Genomic DNA, 19,051 nt, shown 5'->3' with positions numbered 1-19,051 from the left:
TAACCTTTTGGTCTATACCTGGTATGGGGAAACTACAGCAAGGGGGCCGTTAAGATTATTAATCCAGCCCTCCAAACTATTAATAATCAGTCAGTCAATGGTAATCATGCAGAGAGTGTGAACCTGGGAACTTGGAGACTGAGGAACTTTGCTTCCTCAAACTCACAAACAAATGCTGCCCTGGAAATAAAGGAAATCTTTTTGATAATCCACCAGTTTGTTTTACATCGACTTTTTAGGTAAAGTCCAAGGGAGAAGTGTTTGATTTTCTGTCGGGTTGTTTTGCGTCAATCTGCACAAGTTGTATTTACCGAGACAAAAATCCCATGTGACTACAGCTTTAAATAGCGCAGCTGTGGCAGCTCTTTGTCACCTTCTATCAGGCGTGAAAACCCACCAGCCTGCACACCGACACCGCTTCTGCTTCCTGTACTCTGGAAAAGCCGGTGTGTTTCTTTCTCTTTCCTCAAGTCTCTCAGCATTGTGGCTGCTTGAATGTCCTTTCCTCCAACTTCACATTCACTTTCTAATACATCCTATTTGTAAAGGTCCACTCCACTATTAACTATTAGTTAAACACTAATAAATAAATAAAAAGTTAAATCCTATTCTTTATGTTCTTTATATTATAATGCCATGGCTGTTGGAACTTTTCAGGAGGAACAGAATTAAAACTAGACAGACAGAACAATCATGTGCAATCATTTAGGATGTGGTGACCTTTCGACCAGCCTTCAGCCTCCAGGCTGTGTGCCAGTCTGTGCAAATCAGTGTCATTCTAAATAACAGAGATACTGCATATGTACTTAAAATACATGTAAGCCCATAGAGGTAAATACCACCGAACAAAGATACAGGAAAACAAAACACGCTCAAGACATCTTGATGGAATCCACAACCACGGCTTTTATACATACAATAATGTCACCTGACGTAATATTGGAGGTGGACCGACCTCCACCGGACCAACAGCACAGAGTGGAGGACACCGCTGTCACTTTTATGCTTTGCTTGATTCAGACCACTATGTGGCACTGTTGCGCCTAAATTAAACACTGTCCACATTCAAGTTCTGGAGACCAACAGAGGTTGACAATATTGAGGGTCAAGAAAGGCACTCTGACTGCGTCAGTAAGGCTGAAGTGACGTCATGAGGAGCAAAAAGCAGTCAATTAAGACGTGGAAATCCTGGTTCGACTGCCGCCACTGTGAGAGCAATTAAAATAAGGTCAACACTGACCTCAAGAGGACGGAAAATGAACTGCAGTTTATGCTGTTTGGCAGTAAAGAATCTAAAAGATCAACAATAAAAGGTAGAAATGCATCACTGAGATGTTTTAGTTGTTTCGTGGAAACAGGCGTCAGCCTCTGGGAGTCTTTGAACTTTCTTTAACCTTGGTGTAATAAGCCAAGGTCCTCAGCAGGTGGAGTGGAAGACTCCTCCCACTCGGGCTCCCTGGCCAACCAGCTTGTTGTACTCGGCAACGGCCTTCTGCGTCTGCTGCACCGTGACTCCGACTCCCTGCTGCCTCACAAAGTCCAGGGTGGTGGAGGGAACCTGAAGGAGACACAGACCAACATCAAGCAGCTTTCTGCTGTGGGCGCTGTCCAGTAGACACCAAGCATCGAACGACATTTTCTGTTGTCAAAATACCTGACGTGCTCATTCCTTGTTATTCTTTTACCTGCATGGCCTCGTTCATGCCTCTGCCAATCACCAACACGTCAACGCCCTTCAGCAGCACCTCCTCCAGGTCGGCAGGCTGCACACCAGGGTAGTGCTGCCAAAGCAATACCGGTCAAATCACGCTCACTCCTTGAGGATTGCATGCTGCTGTGCACGTAAGACACTAAGGCAGTGCTTCTCAACTGGTGGAGTCTCAGGACCCACATCATTTTTTTTTTTTTTCCTCATCATGAAGTCACGACCAAAATTTATTCCACGAAAATAAAAAACACTTGCCTCACTCTCTATCGTGTCTATGTCTTTTTATTGAACTGTGTTTCCTGCAAAATAAATGTCCAACATTTTCTCTAGAAATATATCTCGGCTGTGTTGGACTACCTACCTACACAGCTGTGACCCAATCAAAACAGCTCAGCGCCCCACTTTTGGGTCCCGACCCACCCGTTGAGAAACGCTGAACTGAGTGGACTACAGCTGCACTGGGATAAATGAGTTCAAAGTCTCATTATTTCTGCCTCACATCAGTGCCAGTCTCCCTCCAGTCCCAGGCCCGACTCCCACCAGGCCAGACCTTGCAGTCCTTGTAGCTGGATGAGCTTCCCTTGACCTTCATATGACCCCATGACAGCGAGGTGATCTCGGGGGAGGACATGTCTCACCAGGCTGTCTGCTGCGAGGCAAATTAAAAAAACGTTAATACTGTGTTAGAACCAACGAGCTCACAAATGTCAACACAAAGCAGCAGCGCCCTGATCTCAAAACTTAACTAGTAGGTCACCTGTGATTGGCTGAATAGTTTACGATTCTATAGTGAGTCTTTCAGCGACGAGAACCAACCAGATTCAACCATGTGTGTGTTGGCACATAAGCTGAGTTTCCATGAGCGTTTTTTCGCAAAACAAAAGCCCTGTGTCTGAACTTTCGACAAAGTACAATTGCGATTTGCAGGTGTTTCCATTGAATGGCGTGAAGCGCATCAGCCGTAAATTCTCGTCAAATCTCTCAGAATGGGATTTGACGAGAATTACGTTTGCTTTTGTTTGTTTACGTTTGTTTGCTGTCAAGAATGGTTGTTGTAGTTTTCTCTTTGATTACTTGTAAAAAGAAATATTCCATCTTCTCCTCCGTCCAATCGAAATGCGCCATTTTCACTGTTCACGTGACCCGGTACGCCGCGTCACGTATTATTATTATTATTATTATTATTATTATTATTATTATTATTATTATTATTATACTGGTATATTATGTTTGGACTACAAAGTTAAGTCGTTCTTGGACATTATTTGAGCGCGACAAAGACGAATTAACACAGCTTTTGGGGGCCGCCAAGTTTAATTTTAGGGTCGCTGAAGGGCCCCCAAAATAAGGCCAGCGTCGTCCTTGCTTGACAGAACGCCAAGAAACACAGAATCTATTTTAAGTTCGTTCAAATCACGCAGGTAATCGTGCAATCTTGATGTCGTTGTGCCGGTGTATTAAAGCAAATTCAAAGTTCTCCTCTGTTCATGAGTGATTGTTTTTTTGTTTTTGTTTTTTTTATCCTTATAATGTTATGCAGCCCGACAAGGTACTGAGACGTGTTGACAACACCGTCCAAAGATCGGATTCGCGTCATGTGAACCGAGAGAGTCGAGGCGACGCGAATTTGGTTTTGTATTCGATATTCGGTTGTTTTGTTGTTGTTGTTGTTTTTGTTCTGCTTTAAACAGTATTAGCGTTCTAAACATGACAACCATTCCATCAAGTCTGGTACAGAAATGAACGCCAGACGTTGCGCAACTCACTCACCCAAGTCCAGTGTTTACGGCGGAAGTGTACACGATCTAAACATCCGGCCGAGCACCGCGTCGCAACCCGAGGATTTAGGGACCGTCGTAAAATGTCAGTATCATTATTTTTTTCTAAATGGCTTATACAGCTGTACTTAAACAAGCTCCCTCCCAAATACAAAATTCCAAAATGTAGCGTTAGCAGATGTTTGGTTTGGCCAGAGCAGAACCGTATTAAACGCTCCGTTTTCTTCAGACACTTTCCTTTTCTTACAATTCTCCAAAGGAATTCTCCAGGCCCTATTTTCACACAGTGTCTGGGTTTTGTTCCTGATTGTATGCCTGTAGTTTTACATGGCGCCACTAGATGGTGCTATCAGCCAACTCACAGATACTCTTTGGAACAGCTAACTGGAAGCAAGACCCTTAACCTATGGACATTCTGATATATACAGTATGTACTGCAATTATACACTTTTATTAATGTATTTATGGGTAGTATATTAGGTTTTTACCAAAATAGAAATCATAAATCAAACTAAATATTACACACTGGACCTTTAATGTTAAAAAGCCACACATTTGACAGATGCTGTTTAACTCTCCGTTAAAACAGCTTTGTGAAGACTGTAAGCCTGTTTTCCTGCCAGGATATTAGCTTTGTGTGCATCTGAACATGCCTGGGTTTGAGTCAGTATAGAGACTATATTGTCATTATTAGGCTTAACAAAAGGAAAAAGTGTCATTTTATACATTTTTTGGGTTTATGTTTTGCCACGGCTAAAATTAAAAAAAAAAAAAAAAATTTAAATAAAAAAAAAAAAAAAAGTTGGAAAACATTGCAAGTTTAACTGTACTGACGGTCTTGTTCGGCACAGGCGGATGCTACTACTCCCTCAGTCCCCTCTCTTCGTTCGCAAGTCACACAGTCGCATCCTGGCAACAGCTCTTCTTCCTCCTCCTCTTCCTTCTCCTCCTCCTCCTCCTCTTCCTCCTCCTCCCTCCCAGGAAAGATGGCCGCCGCCGCGGTGCTTCGGAGCTGTGGGCCGGCCCTGTGCCCGAGCTTCGCCGAGGTCTGCTCCTTCCTGGAGCGCTACGGAGCAGCGCTGGATTTGCCGGAGATGAATTTCACGGAGATGGAGAGATACCTGCGGGACACGACGACAGGTGAGGAGGAAGAAGCAGGAGGAGGAAGAGGTGGAGGTGGAGGAGGAGGAGGAGGGCCGGCGGATGGTGTTGTTGCTTCGGATGACAAAGTGGAGGAAACCTGCGACACACCGACATTGAACTTGTGCTCGAACACCATCACCGTCACGCGCGGAGGTTTAATGGATTGGAAATAAAATGATCGCGGCGTTTGTGAAACTACACGTCAAACCTCGCAGGTCCATGAACGCACCATCACAAATGGCGTTTCACTTTTCCTTTTTTTTTCCTTCTTTTTAGCTAGAGTTGTACTACGGTGGATGTAATCAGGGAGATTCAACATATTTGTGAGTCACCAAGTGCAGGTTCGTCCAAAAATACTGTCAACGTTTTTACGTATGTGTGTAAGCGTAGGTCCGGCGGTTCGATGCAGTATCTGTACACTGACTGGAACGGCGAGATCGTGAGATGTTTAAATTTCCTACTGGACACTTTGGTTGACTTCACTCAAAGGAGAAAGTGAATGCTGTTGAAAATATGTTTTATATATTTATTTATTCATCGTATCCTCCTGTCAGCATCTCTCAACTCCGTGGATGCGTGGAAAGGGACATACGTTCGCTCAACGGAGAAAGAAAAAAAAATTGGATGCTAATTTGCGCCGTTAGTGTCGCTTATATGTGCGTAAGCGCAGTAGATACTTTTTTTCTTTTTTCTTTTTTTGAGTAGTCAAGCACGAGTATGACGAAGGCACGCTGCCACCTGAATGCATCACTACACATTCAGGTCCTAAACCCGCCGGGATCACCAACAGCAGCGCCAACATTTACCCTGAAACATCTGCAGTTAGCAATGAGCTAACTGTTGTCTGCATGCTACGGGTTGACGTCACATGGGTAAATGCACCAAATAACATAGCGTTGTCGCATTTTGTTCGTATTCAGAATGTTTTTTAAGTAGTAATAGTGCTAGAAAGTAGTAGTAGCAGTAGTATTAGTAGCAGTAGCAGTAGCAGTAGTAGTATTAGCAGTAGTATTAGTTGCAGTAGTATTAGCGGTAGTAGTAGTAGCTGTAGTAGTAGTAGTATTAGTAGCAGCAGTAGTAGTAGTAGTAGTAGTAGTAACAACAACAACAGTAGAAAGATTGAATGGGCCAATAATGAAATGATGATTAGTTATATGATGTGTGTATATAAGAGGGACCTTGTGAAACGGTGAGGATACAGGACAGGTGACGGTGGAGAATTTGTGAAGTGTTTCAGCTTTAGTTACGATAAAATGCAGAGAGTGGAGTAGAGAAGCATGTTAAGCCGGTTCGGAATGGAGCATCTGTAAGAGTGAATGTGAAGGTGTACAACGGTGGGGAGACCAGTCATCTATTTATCTGTCTATATATGTAATGAGACAGTGCCACTTAGGAAAAGACAGGATGCAAATGCTGCTGTTCTTTTTGAAAGTGAGCGGGATGAATATGACCAGGAGTGCTTTAAAGGGACCTCTCTACTCCGTAGTTTGCAAAGCTGGACCGGCTGGATATGCTCATGCTTGATTGGCTGGAATGATGCTGGAGGTAACCCTAAATCCAGAGGCTCTTCTCCCAGAAAGCCACTGATAGTCCCCGCCTCCCCGGAAACACAACATGCAAGCATCATTTGTTTTGCCAAGTTTAGCATTTCCAGCTCGTTAACTCAACATTCACACGCTTGCAACATGATGTACTCGTCACTCGACATTGTCCTTGAACATTCAATGTGTCTGTTTTGCATCACATAGGAGGAGTGGCGAGAAGGTGGGTCTCCAAAGCCTCTTTTGTTTGGTATACACGCTCAGCTGTGCTGTCTAGCAGTGAAAAATTGTTTATTTCCCTTGAAAAGAAGAAGAATGGAAAGCTGAAATCAGGGGGTTTGATTTTCTGCATTAAAATTGATTTTTCAGTTCCTAAACCTCTTATGGAGCTCCACGTCAAGCTGCTCAGGAAAATGGGGAAGTATGTGTCTACTGACCGTTGGGAGAAATACTTGGCTAAGGTGAGGGATACATGTCCGTGCATGTTTAATGATGCATGTGACTGCGCATGCCATTCAGAATTACTGTGCTTTTGCATAGATAGAAATGAGTAAATCCTGATTGACTATTGACTGCTCATCCAGTCTTCCAAAGTGGTTTATATCTGCTTGCATATGTCATGTCTATGACTTCCTGTAGGTTTGCCTAGAGCTTAACCATACATGGTCGTGGGACCTGGAGCATAAGGGCTATCAGGAAATGTCAATGGAGTGCAAATCAAGCATCCTCAAAGTAAAATACCTTCACTATGAACACTTCTGAACATCTCAGAAATATTCTCTTTTTTTAAAAAAAAAAATACACATGCTTTCTTGCTTTTTCTATCTTCTCCTCTTACCGTTTATCTACTTTTTTTTTCACCTGAAGTATCTCTGCGAGTCTCAGTTTGATGACAACGTAAAATTCAAAATGGCAATTAACGAGGAGGACCCAGAGAAGATGCGCTTGCAGCCAATAGGTCGGGACCAGCAGGGCCTGATGTACTGGCTACAGCTTGACCAGGAGCAAAACATCCGGTTATACACAGAGGAGCAAGACGATATGGACGGATCAACATGGAAGTGCATTGTTAGGTAGTGCTGACTATTGACACTGACACTGACTACACTCTCATCTACTGTATTTCCGAGAGGAAGATTTTTTTTGTTTATAGATAATTACAAAATAAATGATGCATACTAATCTAATAATGGTTGTTTGCATACACTTGTTAATTATTTTCCATTCATGGCTCTCATTGTCCATCTCATTCTTGCCCTCTTGTACCCCTCTTTGCTGTGGCAGTGACTTTTAACGGTACAATAGTCTACATGTAAAGCTTCTGTAATACCACCTAACTAGAGCGTCTCTTGTATTTGCCAATGAAATCCTCACAATGCATTACAGTGGAAAATAACAACACTGTCAGGCAAACATGTTCTGTCCCAACACTGTGTTACAGTCATTTATGTAGACCTTTTTCTCAGGACACGCAATGATCTCGCCGAGGCTTTGGGGCTTTTGAAGGCGCAGATTGATTCAAATGTGAATCGGTCCCTCAACTGGAGCAAGGCTGGACCCACAGCCACCAGCGCCTCATGGGATTATCCAGGTACGTGATGTTATTTTGGGTTGCAGAGTTCTGTGATATTGTTTACATTGGCCATCATATTTGTGCAAAAAAAAAGAATGTTTTCTTGCTTTTAACTGCGGGGGCGGTGTCCTCGGTCTCCTCTGGCCCATGCTTTTCTCAGCATGTCCTGGTTAGGGCTCTAGGCCTCCTCCTGGTTAGACATGCCTAGAACACCTTTTTGGAGTAGGTAGGTTGACCAATGGATTGGTTTAAAATCCGCATCACTACCATCGTTGCCCCAATCCATCTGTTTCCAATTCCATCTGCTTTTTTCCCTCTGTATTCAACCCCCACTAGTGAATAGGACCCTGCGATACCTCAACTCCTCTACTTGGGGTTGACAAGCCACCCTGCTAATGCTAACTGGTGACAGGTGCATTTGTAGTGATTCATCATGGAGAGATACCTAGATGTTTCATCATCTTGAGACTACCAGTCATTCATGTTTCACTACCAGTACATTCCAGGTGGTGGATCAATGTCATGGATTTCCCCCAATCTTGCTTGTCCCTCAACTCATTTACTTCTGCCTTAATTCCTCCACAACCAGTTACTGCTCTCCCCTGCTTCCTCATGTCCTTGAACATGTGACAGGTTGAGGCACCAACTAAGCCCAGGCACCCTATCACCCTATCTTGTTGATATCCCCTGTTTGGGGCTCTAGCAGGACCCCCATTGGAGGGTCAGGTGAGTGATGACATCCTTTGGGTTATCAAGTGGGCTCCTTCCTTTTAGAATGTTTTGCTGATAGGCCCACAACACCTCTAGAGGGTTCAGCAGGGAATCCCAGCACCCCAGGTTCACCCACTAGATACCATCGACTCACCTTGGACCCGAGGCGGAGTCCCTCCTCTCCATCCACAGCCATGACTCCCCTTTTCAGCAACTCTGGAGAGGTCTTTGACTGCCTGCCAGTGGGCCTACCCTCATACTCCCATCTGCCTGAGAGTCCTTGATGTTGATGAGGTGGCTACGAAATCCTCTGCGCCCTACTTACACTGGGCTTACCTTCGCCCCTCCACCCCGTTGTTGCACATCGTCTGCAAGTTCAGCGTACCTCAGCCTTCTCCGCTCAAAGGGTCCAAGGGTCCAAGTCTTTCAGCTGCAGGTGTCCCCCACCTCGCTGGCCAGCATCTGGTCCTACGGTGCTGAGGCTTATTTCACCCTTGCACTCCTGCACAAATGAGGTTGCCTGCCAGCAGGATGATGGGGATGAAGGGTGTTCACGCTCATCTGTCAGCACTCAAGCACAGTTGCAAGACTCTTTAAGACCTGGTTTTGAAGCCAGATGTACCAACCTTGACTGAGGCTGGTCTTGCAGCCCACCAAGATGTGTTTCAGTGGTGCTGGACTTGGGCAAAGAGACAGAGAGGGGTTTTGCCATAGAAGGTAGGACATCATAGACCCGCTGGATTTCTCTATTTTCGAAGTTGGTGTTCCAGATACGAGGAATTTTGACTGTGTCTCATGCAGGGGATGTCAGTGGTCTGCCCTGAAACCTGACAGCTTGCCTGACTGGAGCTGACCAGCCAGCTTTCTCAGCAGTGGCGGTTCTGGCTACCATGGGGGCTGGGTTGGGTTCATTGGCTGCAAACTTTGAAAGTCATGCTCTCGAATGCAAAGGAAATCAAAGGAAAACGTGCACTGTGTGCTTCTTGGTGCTCTCCAGTGCGACTCTCTCTGGCTGCTGCTTCTTCTTCTTCTTCTTCTTCTTCTTCTTCTTCTTCTTCTTCTTCTTCTTCTTCTTCTTCACCTCGAACAGCTCTGTTTGTAATGTTTGTGCTTTATTTGTGCTTGTTTTTATCTTATACATATTTGCTTGTGCTGTTTCAGTTTTAGATATATGACATGCTTTAAATTTGGATGATGACGTCACAATTCCAATTAAAAATGGAATTGTTTAGAAGTTGATGTGATTTGTGAAATAATGACTGTACGTTTGTGTTTCTGCTGCAATCATTTAGGGAGCACAGCTATTAAGAACGAAGAGAAGGCTAACGTCACAGAGGAACACTCTGTCAGTGAAAAGCCTCACCTAGTGAAAGAAGTGAAGCCCACACATCAAGGTACTAATAATAAGAAACCTTTGATCTCATTCATTACAGTTATGCCACATTATCACAATAGAAAGTGGTCAATGCCAGATTATATTTGATTTGTGTTTGGATTTAGAAGATCCGATTGTCACTCTAACTTTTGTCTTGTGTCTGGTCTGTAACAGTTTCTGTAACAGTGTCAAAGCAGCAGCAGATGCAGCATGAGATCTTTGCTGTGAAAGATGAGAAAATAGATTTCAGATTCCCTACCTCTGACAACTGTGTGAACACAATTACTAACATCATTGAATTAGAATCATCCGTGGATGCACGTGTCCCCAGAAAACCTGAGCCGGCTGTCATGGCACCAGATGCACCTGTAACCAAACTGGAAATGACCAAAGTAAAGGAAGCAGAGAGAACAATCTTTCGGAGCAGCCAGCAGGCCAAGATACCGCTGAAGAAAAGGGACCTTAAGCTTGCAGAGAGCTACCACATCGACTACCTTAACAACAGTAGTATTATAGTTTGCAACCCCATGATGACCCAGACCAAAGGCAGTTCTCCAGGAGAGGTCCTGAACTCCAGCGTGAACCCTCTTGGCCAAGCTCCTCAAGAGTTGAACAATGGGAGAGCAGCACCTCTTGACTTATCAGGTAAAGAGAGACCCAGTGGCCTCATAAGAGCTGTGGGACATGTGGGCGTAATTCGAAGCTCATTTGACTGTCATATAGTGCCTATTACTAAGCAGGAGGAACATAAAGTGCCTTGTTTGGAAAACCAACCAATCATTGCTAAAGAGCAGGCCAGTAATATTAGGCAGCAGTCAGTTCTCGTAAAGAACGTTCCCAGTGAAGATCACGTAGAGACTTCTGCTTCTAAAACCACTGCTGTCACAGTGGCTCACACTGGGACAAACCAGCATTCTCCAAAATGTGATCAACTCCCGAGTGCTTCTGAGAGACACAGGATATTTCCAAGTAGCTTCTCACCGCCTCAGTCCACAGAAAGACCCGAAGAAAACGCAGAAGAAATGCAAGGTCTAAATACAGCAGGAGTGGAAGCAGGCAAAGAAAACAACTCTGAGGTGAGCCGTGAGCTCCTCAGACGTGACGAGGTTAGCAAAATCCACGAGATGAGAGAGGGATCTGAAATCAGTCCTGTACTAGAGGGAAATGCTGACGATGAAAAAGAAAGGAGCACTGTTGGAAAGATGAAGGCAGATTTGGAAAGCAGTGTTTCACCTCTAAAAGGAGATGAAGGGAAGAAAAAAGAGCTGGATGACGTGATTACACAAGGGTTGGTTGTCCAGTTAAAGTCTGAAGGAACCAAGCCAGAATCAGAAGTAATGGATGGACCCCTGGTGGAAGCCTCCTCTGAACTACAAAAAGAAGGAATCAGACTGAAGATCAAGATCCCCCCACACCGCAGAGACAAGTTGAGAGGGAAAGAAGGGAAGGAAAAGGAGAGAAAGCCGCAGTTGCAAGAAGCATGGAAGCCGCTGCGAAGATCTGCCAGGATTTGCAGGTCAGTAAAACAAAAAGCATCAGGGGATGATGGTTCACTGGGACTTTAACTTTCAATGAAATAAAAGTACAGTTTTGATTGGGGATGATTAGGGACCAGTGTCAGGTATCGCTATCGATACGAGGGTTGAGTACTCTAATTGTATAATACGTAAAATACATGCTGAACACCGGTACCAGTTGTGTATGTGACAATTGAATTGAATTGAATTTAGTTATTATTGTCATTGCACAAGTTGCAATAAAAAATTACAATTTTCTTAGATTTGTGTTTGTGTTTGTGTACTGCAGTGAAACTTGTTCTAGAAAAACATGTGGAGGAATGTTGTTACGATAACACATCTGTGTAGAAAAACTCAAAGTCATTCTATAATGTGTAATGGCCTTATTAAGTACTTAGTGTCGATGTCGGTGAGTACTGAAGTGAAAGTACTGTGTAAAAAAAAAAACGATTGGTGCATCCTAGTTTTGATGATCTTTTTCACTTTTCCAACTCATAAAGACCCAGCTCAAAGGCAGCTGAAAGCCCCAGAAAGAAACCAGAGGGGCACCTAGTTCTGCCGGCCGAGTCTGAAAAACACTTTGAAGAGGAAGAAAATGAAGAGGAGCAGGGCCGTCCTGTACAGAAACATAAAAAAACTGAGCACTATAGTAAAAAACAACAGGTAATATTATTCATTGCTGTTTGTGTCTTCTGCAAGCTTATTGTCTGTGTTTTTATCTTGACGCTTCCCCTCTGCTGATCTGACTTCAGGGCAAGAGGAGCCACCGGCACCATGGCTGGTCAGGCACTCGCTCAAAGAGAAGCAAGCACAACGAGGCGGCCGAAATTAAAGACAGAGTTGAAAAAAATTGTGTGGAGGAAATCAAATCAGAAGAATCGTTTCTCTCAGAGGATTCCTGTAGTAACTGTGGCCTGGCCAACCATCCTGAACTGGTGAGAGACGAGTGTGTCGGGAAACGTAGAGGGCGTTGACACTTTTTAGGTGCACATTAACCAAGAAAAAGTGCGTCACGGTCAAAGGAACTTTAATTACCTTGATTTGATGTTGTTAAGTTACTTGAGGGCCAGTCCACAATATATGACAACAATAGACGATTTAAAGGTTCAATGTGTAATATTTGGCTCGATTTCTTAATTCTTATACTGGTATAAGCTGAACGTACAGCCCATAAATACATTTAAAACATTGTATAATTCCCGTGTAATAAAAGTTGTTTGTTTTTCGGTTCTCAAATATAAAAGAATATACATAGATCCAAGGGTCTTCCTCCCAGTCAGCTGCCGTCTTAAGGAAGCCTGGAGTGGACAATCCAGCTGCACATTTCATATTTAGGGTTAACGCTGACGTCCTCAAATAAACCAACGAAGAAGAAGAAGAAGTTGGAGGTTTCCATTGGGATTGGGGGGGGGGAGTGAAAGATCGTGCAGCCTGAAATGTAACCACTTGATGTTGCTGTTTCTTCTTTGAAATCTCCAAATATTACACACTGGACCTTTAAGAAGGCAACGTTGGACACCCTGTCGCAGGAGGTCAAAGGTCTCGGCTTTGATTTCTAGTCCTGGGGACTGTCTGTGTTGTGTGTGTGTTCTCCGTGTAGTCCAAAGACATTCATTGTGGCAATAGACATCTCTCAATTGACAATGTGTGTCAGTGCGGATGGTTGCCGTTTACGGCACCGTAATTATTAAAATAGTCATTATCATTAACGTGATTTGAGATCAATATATTTCAAACGTGGTTCATGTCACAGCTGGGATTATTTGTTGTTCTAGATTCTGCTGTGCGACTCGTGCGACAGTGGATACCACACCGCCTGCCTGCGACCGCCACTCATGTTGATCCCAGATGGGGAATGGTTCTGTCCCCCCTGCCAGCATGTAAGCTGTATGTGTGTCTGAAAAATGGAGAAATGAATCCAGAGGCAGATATCATCTCATGCTTGAATCTTTTGGAGATATTTTGGAGGGGAAAAATAAAGTGATCCTGAATTGTACTTAATCGGGCATGCTTTTATTTTTCTGTGTTGTTTTTTCCCTCTCTTTAGAAGCTGCTGTGTGACAAACTAGAGGAACAGCTTCAGAACCTCGACAGTGCACTGAAGAGGAAAGAGCGGTCGGAGCGAAGGTAAAACAAGCAACTCCTGGAAAAACTCCTTTGAAATCCTCCAAACAGCGTCAAGTGTGTCTCTCACATCTTGCTTTCTGCAGGAGGGAACGACTGGTCTATGTGGGAATTAGTGTGGAGAACATCATTCCTGTGAGTAGATCCCAAAGACTTAAGTCCCACAGTTGAATCTCATGGAATGTATCCTTTTCTTTTTCTAGATCACCGTGCAAAAAAATACAGGGTATTGTAAAGGGTTTTTCTGTTGTGTACCATTACAAAGTTGTTTTGACTTCATAGGATGAAAGTGAAGAGGCAGAAGAGGAGACTTCGACAAAGAAAAAAGATTCAAAAAGAATCAAAAATCTTGGAAGGAGATCAACGAGATCAAGAAAGAATATCAGCTACAGGTGTGTTGGAATGTTAGGATGGGATTTAGGCTCTGATTCTGATTCTTTTCCTAAATTCCCCTTTTTTACATTTTGTATTGGAATTCCTTTTCTTTTTGGTGGGGTTTTTGCTACACTGATGACTTTATGCAATATACTGTGGTTCATAATTCTTTCCGGCTCAAACATTTCCTATGATGGATAATGATCCTTTGTAAAACTATCCACAAAGATGATGCATGATGACTGTGGCTCAGTAGGTAGAGCAGGTGGTCCAATCAGTACAGTAAAGCACTATAGGGGGCAGTAAAGGTGCTGGAAAAGCGCTATGTAAGCACAGTGCATTTACCATTAAGCTCTGGGATATGAGAGACATTGGCAAAACTCAAGAAGTCATGAAAATGATACAACTAGCGATGGGTCGTCCACGAGTGCCATTGTCAAACCCAGATAATAAATAAAACAGCCTTTGATTGGCCTCAATCATCCCCAGTCGGCTGGCTGACTAATGGGGAGTCAATCAGCACTTGAGGCAGTTGTTGAGTTTCACCACTGTCATTGGTGTCATCAAGAGCCAGTGCAACACGAAAACCATTGTGTACCTTAAAGCTGGAGTGAAGCCAGAGGCTAACCCAGAGGCTAACCCAGAGGCTAACCCAGAGGCTCCTCACCACCACCCCCCACTCATCTTCCCAAACAGCTTCAGTCGTCGGAGAGGAAAACTCAGAGTCGCCCCTCCTGACCGTTCTTCAACTGTTTGTGCATTCATGTGTTTCCATGCTTGTTTGTGTGCTGCAGCTTTGATGCCTTCGATGATGCTATTGAGGAGGCCATTGAAGAGGACGTCGTGGAATTTCCTGGTGGTAAGTAGTGAGGAATTGTGACAGCGTAGTTGGAAAAACATTTCCAGAGATGTTTAGTGCAAGGCTTAGCAAACACTTTTAATGTCAATTGATAAAACCGTGTCATATTCTTATTATCATCATGATGTAATATTTATTCATCGTCATTATTTGTTGTTGGTAGGGCAAACCTAATTTTGGGTTAACATTTACAAAGTGCATCATAATATGAAAATGACGCAGTTCATTAGAATTCTCCTTTCAGAGTAAACCTTGAAGTTTGTTGCACTTGACATTTAAGTGCGGTACAGGCACATATGCAATTAATGTGATTTATTCCTCATTTGATAGTTTGAGTCACCTTATTAATCAATTATCGTCAAGCAGCGATTTCCCCAGAAGCTGAATTCCCCTCTGAATCAAAATGTTCCATCTATAAATAACATACAAAGGAAGTGAGGGTTCTATGCATCTCATTTAGATAGCGATAGTTGAAAAGTGTTGATGGGTAGCTTCACACAGGAGATACCTGCCAGCCAGATTGTTCCACCACCAGGTTGTGGAGAGAACAACACCACAATGCTGTTCCATATGAGTGGACCTGAAACGTTTAAATGTAGGCCCAAAGAAATCACCTCTATCTTGTCAGAAAAGGAGATTCACCGACCCGTCGCAAGCCAAGCGCGTTCTGCCAGAATCACAAAGAAGCGGAGACTGAGAGACCTGGAGAGCGACAGCACAGGAGCAGAGAGCGAAGATGACTTTGTGATGAGTAACAGGTGTGGTGAAGCCACTCAAATGTCGTGCATTTGGATGGCACGGCTCTCCTATTTGTTGTTTATCCTTCCTTATTCTTTCATTGTCTTCCTCCTTGAAGCTCGGACGATGAGGACTTTGGTGTCTCTGGAGATGACGTGGAAGAGGAAGACACACCGAGTGATAGAGGGAGCTTGAATAGTTTGCCTCACTCCAAACATACCTTTAGAAGGATGAAGAACTGGCAACCTCAGCGGATCCTACACAAGGGCAAAAAACAACCTAAACAACAACAGAGGCGCTCCACTGAGGAAGACAGTGACGAGGAGACAGGTGAGTCTGACTGGTTGGTGTCACTTTTTTAAATTCTTTTTTCACTCCTTGTTTTTTTTTACTATCTCTGTCTCTCAACTCAGATCGGTTTAGCAGCATGACTGACAGTGACACTGACTCAAAAAGGCGCAACCTGAGACGTGGCCAGCAGCAGCAGGTCAACTACTGCGAGACGTCCGACTCGTCAGGTCGTTCCTCGGCAGGCAAGCGCAAGAACAAACTTCATAGCCGGCCAGAAAAGGAGCATCTCTCCAGCGACTTCAGTGGTGGTTCGTGATTGCTGGCGTGTGCAGCGTCTCTCTGTCTTTCAAGCTAACTATCGATGAAGCTTAATGCGGCAAAACATCCCATTCTCAGTTTTTACTCAGTTAAAAGTAATCACAATGAAGGTATTAATTAGTGCTTTCAATCTATTAATAATCTAATGAAAGTAATCCGTTTCTGATTAATCACGATTAATCACAATGAAGGTATTAATTAGTGCTGTTATTAAATTAGACATTTTAATGAAGTTAATCAGGTCTTATTTAATCATGATTAATCACAATGATGGTATTGATTAGTGCTGTGAATCAATTAGAAATGTTAATGAAGTTAATCCGGTTCCGATTAATCACAATTAATCACAATGTTAAGATACTATCCTAAAAGAAGATTGATTGAACATGTCTTGCTGTTATCGGTACAGAAATGAATGCATGAAACACTTTTAAAGAGCTTGTGAAACACTCGTAGATCAAACAGATTAGTTAGTTCTGCCATGGTTCTCTCGCTCTGTCGTGATCTTCACCACCACTTCCTAAAAACAAGACATTTCACAGTTGAGTGAGATAGGATTTTAGCAATTTATAAATGAGAAAAGCTGTAAACTTGAAGCACAGCATCAGACTTATTTCAGCCTGTCTGTTTTTCTCTTTTTGTTGATTACCAATGCTAGCTAAGGTTTTTCTTTTTTCATTCTTTCAGCGTCACCATCCTCTGGTGACTCTGATGAGTTTGATCATTTCGAAGATGAAGAACGTGAGCGGACGTCGAAGGGGAAGAGGAGAAGAGGAGCTGAAGAAAACCACAAAATGGCAAGAAAAAAGCAGAGAAAGCGCCAATGGGACGACGACGAAGAGAAAGGTGGGCGGATAAAGACGAAAGCGCAGCAGAAGGGGAAGAAAGACGCCCTGTGGAGAAGGTTGAAGCGGCCGAAAGAAAGAGAGGAGAGCCTGGAGAAGACGGGCAGAGGCAGAAGAAGACAGATGTCACAGCAAAGGCAGAGAAGACTCGCTCAGATCCTCAAGAAGAAAAGGCCTCTGACGGACGAGGAGTCCACCGAGTCAGACTGTTCACTGGGAGAGGACCGTCCGATACGCAAAAGACTCAATCGCATCGATTCCGACGACGACAACGACGACAAAGAGGAAGGTGAGGGAGGACAAGAGAGCAAAAACTCTCCGACGGCGGCGAGAAGGCCGAAGGACAAATCTGACAGCGATTCTCAGGAAACGGACAGGAGATATAGCTTCTGTCCTTCTAATGGACACTGGACCTCTGGAGTCCCTCTGAGGCCCGGAGCTCGGAGTCTCTCTGAGAGCGGCAACGGTGGAGTGTCGTGGAGACAGAGCGTGCTGAGCGGCCCCATCAAACCACTGGAGGAGGCCAACGAGGGCAAAAGTCACACGAGCATATTAAACTCTGTCCAGAACATCATTCCAACATGAGGACTGCACTTGGACTCGGCTTCCGCTCCCCCCCCCAGCCCCCCCATTCTCTCCATTCACCACTTTCTCTCCCATTTTTGAATGTCCTTCCCGAAATCACTTTCCTCACGCGGTCGTATTTTTTTTTATGTTATCTCCTACAAATGTTCAGGACGTCGCAACGTAAACTCATCGTTGTTCACCGTTCAGTTGGAAAATGTTCAGCCAGCTGGGATCAAAAGTCACATTTTCAACAGGTACGGCTGCACCTCCAGTCTGTGCTATCTCATTGGAGCCATTAATAAATGGAAGGTGGTTAACATCACAACACACAATGTGAACTTTCCAGTTATGTCTTTGTGCAGGGTTCAATCTTTGGAGTATCTTTTGATTTTAGCTGTAATGAAAATGGACTTCACATCATTCACATCATTCACATTCATACAGTGACATGGCTTCACTTTCTATCGGGACACTTTGACGAGCAGTCAAACGGGAACTTTGGACGGAACTTTTGGTGTGTCACCGACAGACTCACAACTTGTGAAAGTGACTTCACCCCGCAGGTTTATTCTGAAAGTGACATTTCCGTTCCGTGCGCGGTGAGATTCTGTGTGTGTGTGTGGTTCAACCTGAGGGGACTTTTCAATCTTATGCCACAGTCAGACGTCCCTGGTTGACCTTGGAGACGACACATTTGGAAATACTGTGTTTTTGAGATGTGTGTTTGTTTTTACAGCACCGGGTCAACACAGCAGGAGAGAAGGTATTTGACTGTGTACACTCCATTAACTGATCATGTGAGCAGGGGTTTAGTTTGCTCAAACGTGGCTCGACACCCAGTAGCCCAGCGTAACCAGAGAAGCACCACCAACTACCAACTACTGGTTGGTGTGTGGTTATAAACAGACCTGAATCGATGGTACAACAGCTAGAAACGTCACAAATGGTCCTTGCAGTTGCCCTGATTCCCTCAAATGATTTTAATTTATTTTCAGTCAAGTCAAAAAGGAAAAGGAACAATCATAAGGAAAAGCTACATAGTGATACCAGTGAAGGACTGAATGAGCTTTGTGAAACTTGAAAAAAAATAATATATATATATATATATATATATATTCTCTAAAAAATTCTCAAACTAGAAAAATAATTTGCAATGAGTTGTTTCTTAAAGTAGTTTATTCTTGGATAATACAAAATTTAAAACTTAAAAAGTAAATCAAAGGAGACAAGCTAATAGGAAGAAAAGAAAAACTACACTAAAAACTAAAGTAATAAAAACTAACTAAAAAAACTAAGGTGTGTACGTACGTCAACCGCTTCCTGTCAGAGGCGCCGAGGGTGGAGTGTCGCGCTCTCTGAGCCAATGGGATGACTGTCCCAACCCACGAGGGTGGAGGATTATCTTCCGCCAGCTGCACTTTATGAATCTGTATGTGGTGTCATGTTTGTTGCTGATGGGAGAGATAAAAATAAAAATAAAAAATAAAGCAGTAAAATGAAAGAGCCACAATGATGAAGAACGTGTGATTTTGACATTTTTGACTATACAAGCATAAGCACTGCTACCTCACAATCCATTAGTAATTAC

At 43.6% G+C, this 19,051-nt stretch overlaps 2 protein-coding genes across 5 annotated transcripts; one reads left to right on the top strand and one right to left on the bottom strand.

The window, feature by feature from the left end:
* Positions 1 to 886: 886 nt before the first annotated feature.
* Positions 887 to 3,601, bottom strand: aamdc (adipogenesis associated, Mth938 domain containing). Of its 2 annotated transcripts, none has more exons than XM_076015034.1 (4): positions 3,479 to 3,601; positions 2,208 to 2,357; positions 1,686 to 1,781; positions 887 to 1,558 (listed from the first exon to the last, which is right to left on the bottom strand). In XM_076015034.1, exons 2-4 carry the CDS (start codon positions 2,337 to 2,339, stop codon positions 1,418 to 1,420), a joined length of 369 nt encoding a protein of 122 aa, XP_075871149.1. In that variant the 5' UTR covers positions 2,340 to 2,357; positions 3,479 to 3,601; the 3' UTR covers positions 887 to 1,417. The 2 variants fall into 2 exon arrangements, with proteins under 2 accessions (XP_075871149.1, XP_075871150.1); XM_076015035.1 differs by lacking the exon at positions 3,479 to 3,601 and adding an exon at positions 2,466 to 2,548.
* A 785-nt stretch (positions 3,602 to 4,386) lies between these two features.
* LOC142881026 (remodeling and spacing factor 1-like) lies at positions 4,387 to 18,950 on the top strand. 3 transcript variants are annotated; one of them, XM_076015062.1, is made up of 18 exons: positions 4,387 to 4,626; positions 6,540 to 6,631; positions 6,810 to 6,902; positions 7,038 to 7,243; positions 7,637 to 7,761; positions 9,747 to 9,848; positions 10,004 to 11,345; positions 11,847 to 12,009; positions 12,099 to 12,281; positions 13,122 to 13,226; positions 13,394 to 13,473; positions 13,557 to 13,605; positions 13,753 to 13,862; positions 14,640 to 14,704; positions 15,333 to 15,462; positions 15,561 to 15,772; positions 15,856 to 16,041; positions 16,739 to 18,950. In XM_076015062.1, the coding sequence occupies exons 1-18, from the start codon at positions 4,473 to 4,475 to the stop codon at positions 17,479 to 17,481; spliced, it is 4,140 nt and encodes a 1,379-aa protein (XP_075871177.1). In that variant the 5' UTR covers positions 4,387 to 4,472; the 3' UTR covers positions 17,482 to 18,950. The 3 variants fall into 3 exon arrangements, with proteins under 3 accessions (XP_075871177.1, XP_075871178.1, XP_075871179.1); XM_076015063.1 differs by lacking the exon at positions 4,387 to 4,626 and adding an exon at positions 4,717 to 4,970; XM_076015064.1 differs by lacking the exon at positions 4,387 to 4,626 and adding an exon at positions 5,680 to 6,393.
* The last annotated feature ends 101 nt before the right edge of the window (positions 18,951 to 19,051 follow it).

Source organism: Nelusetta ayraudi, unplaced genomic scaffold (assembly GCF_046127955.1).
Source record: "Nelusetta ayraudi isolate G7.1 ecotype Tasmania unplaced genomic scaffold, CSIRO-AGI_Nayr_v1 ptg000175l, whole genome shotgun sequence".
Taxonomy (NCBI): Eukaryota; Metazoa; Chordata; class Actinopteri; order Tetraodontiformes; family Monacanthidae; genus Nelusetta; species Nelusetta ayraudi.
The sequence above is the reverse complement of the archived record's forward strand: the minus strand, read 5'-3'. Positions and strand labels throughout refer to the sequence as shown.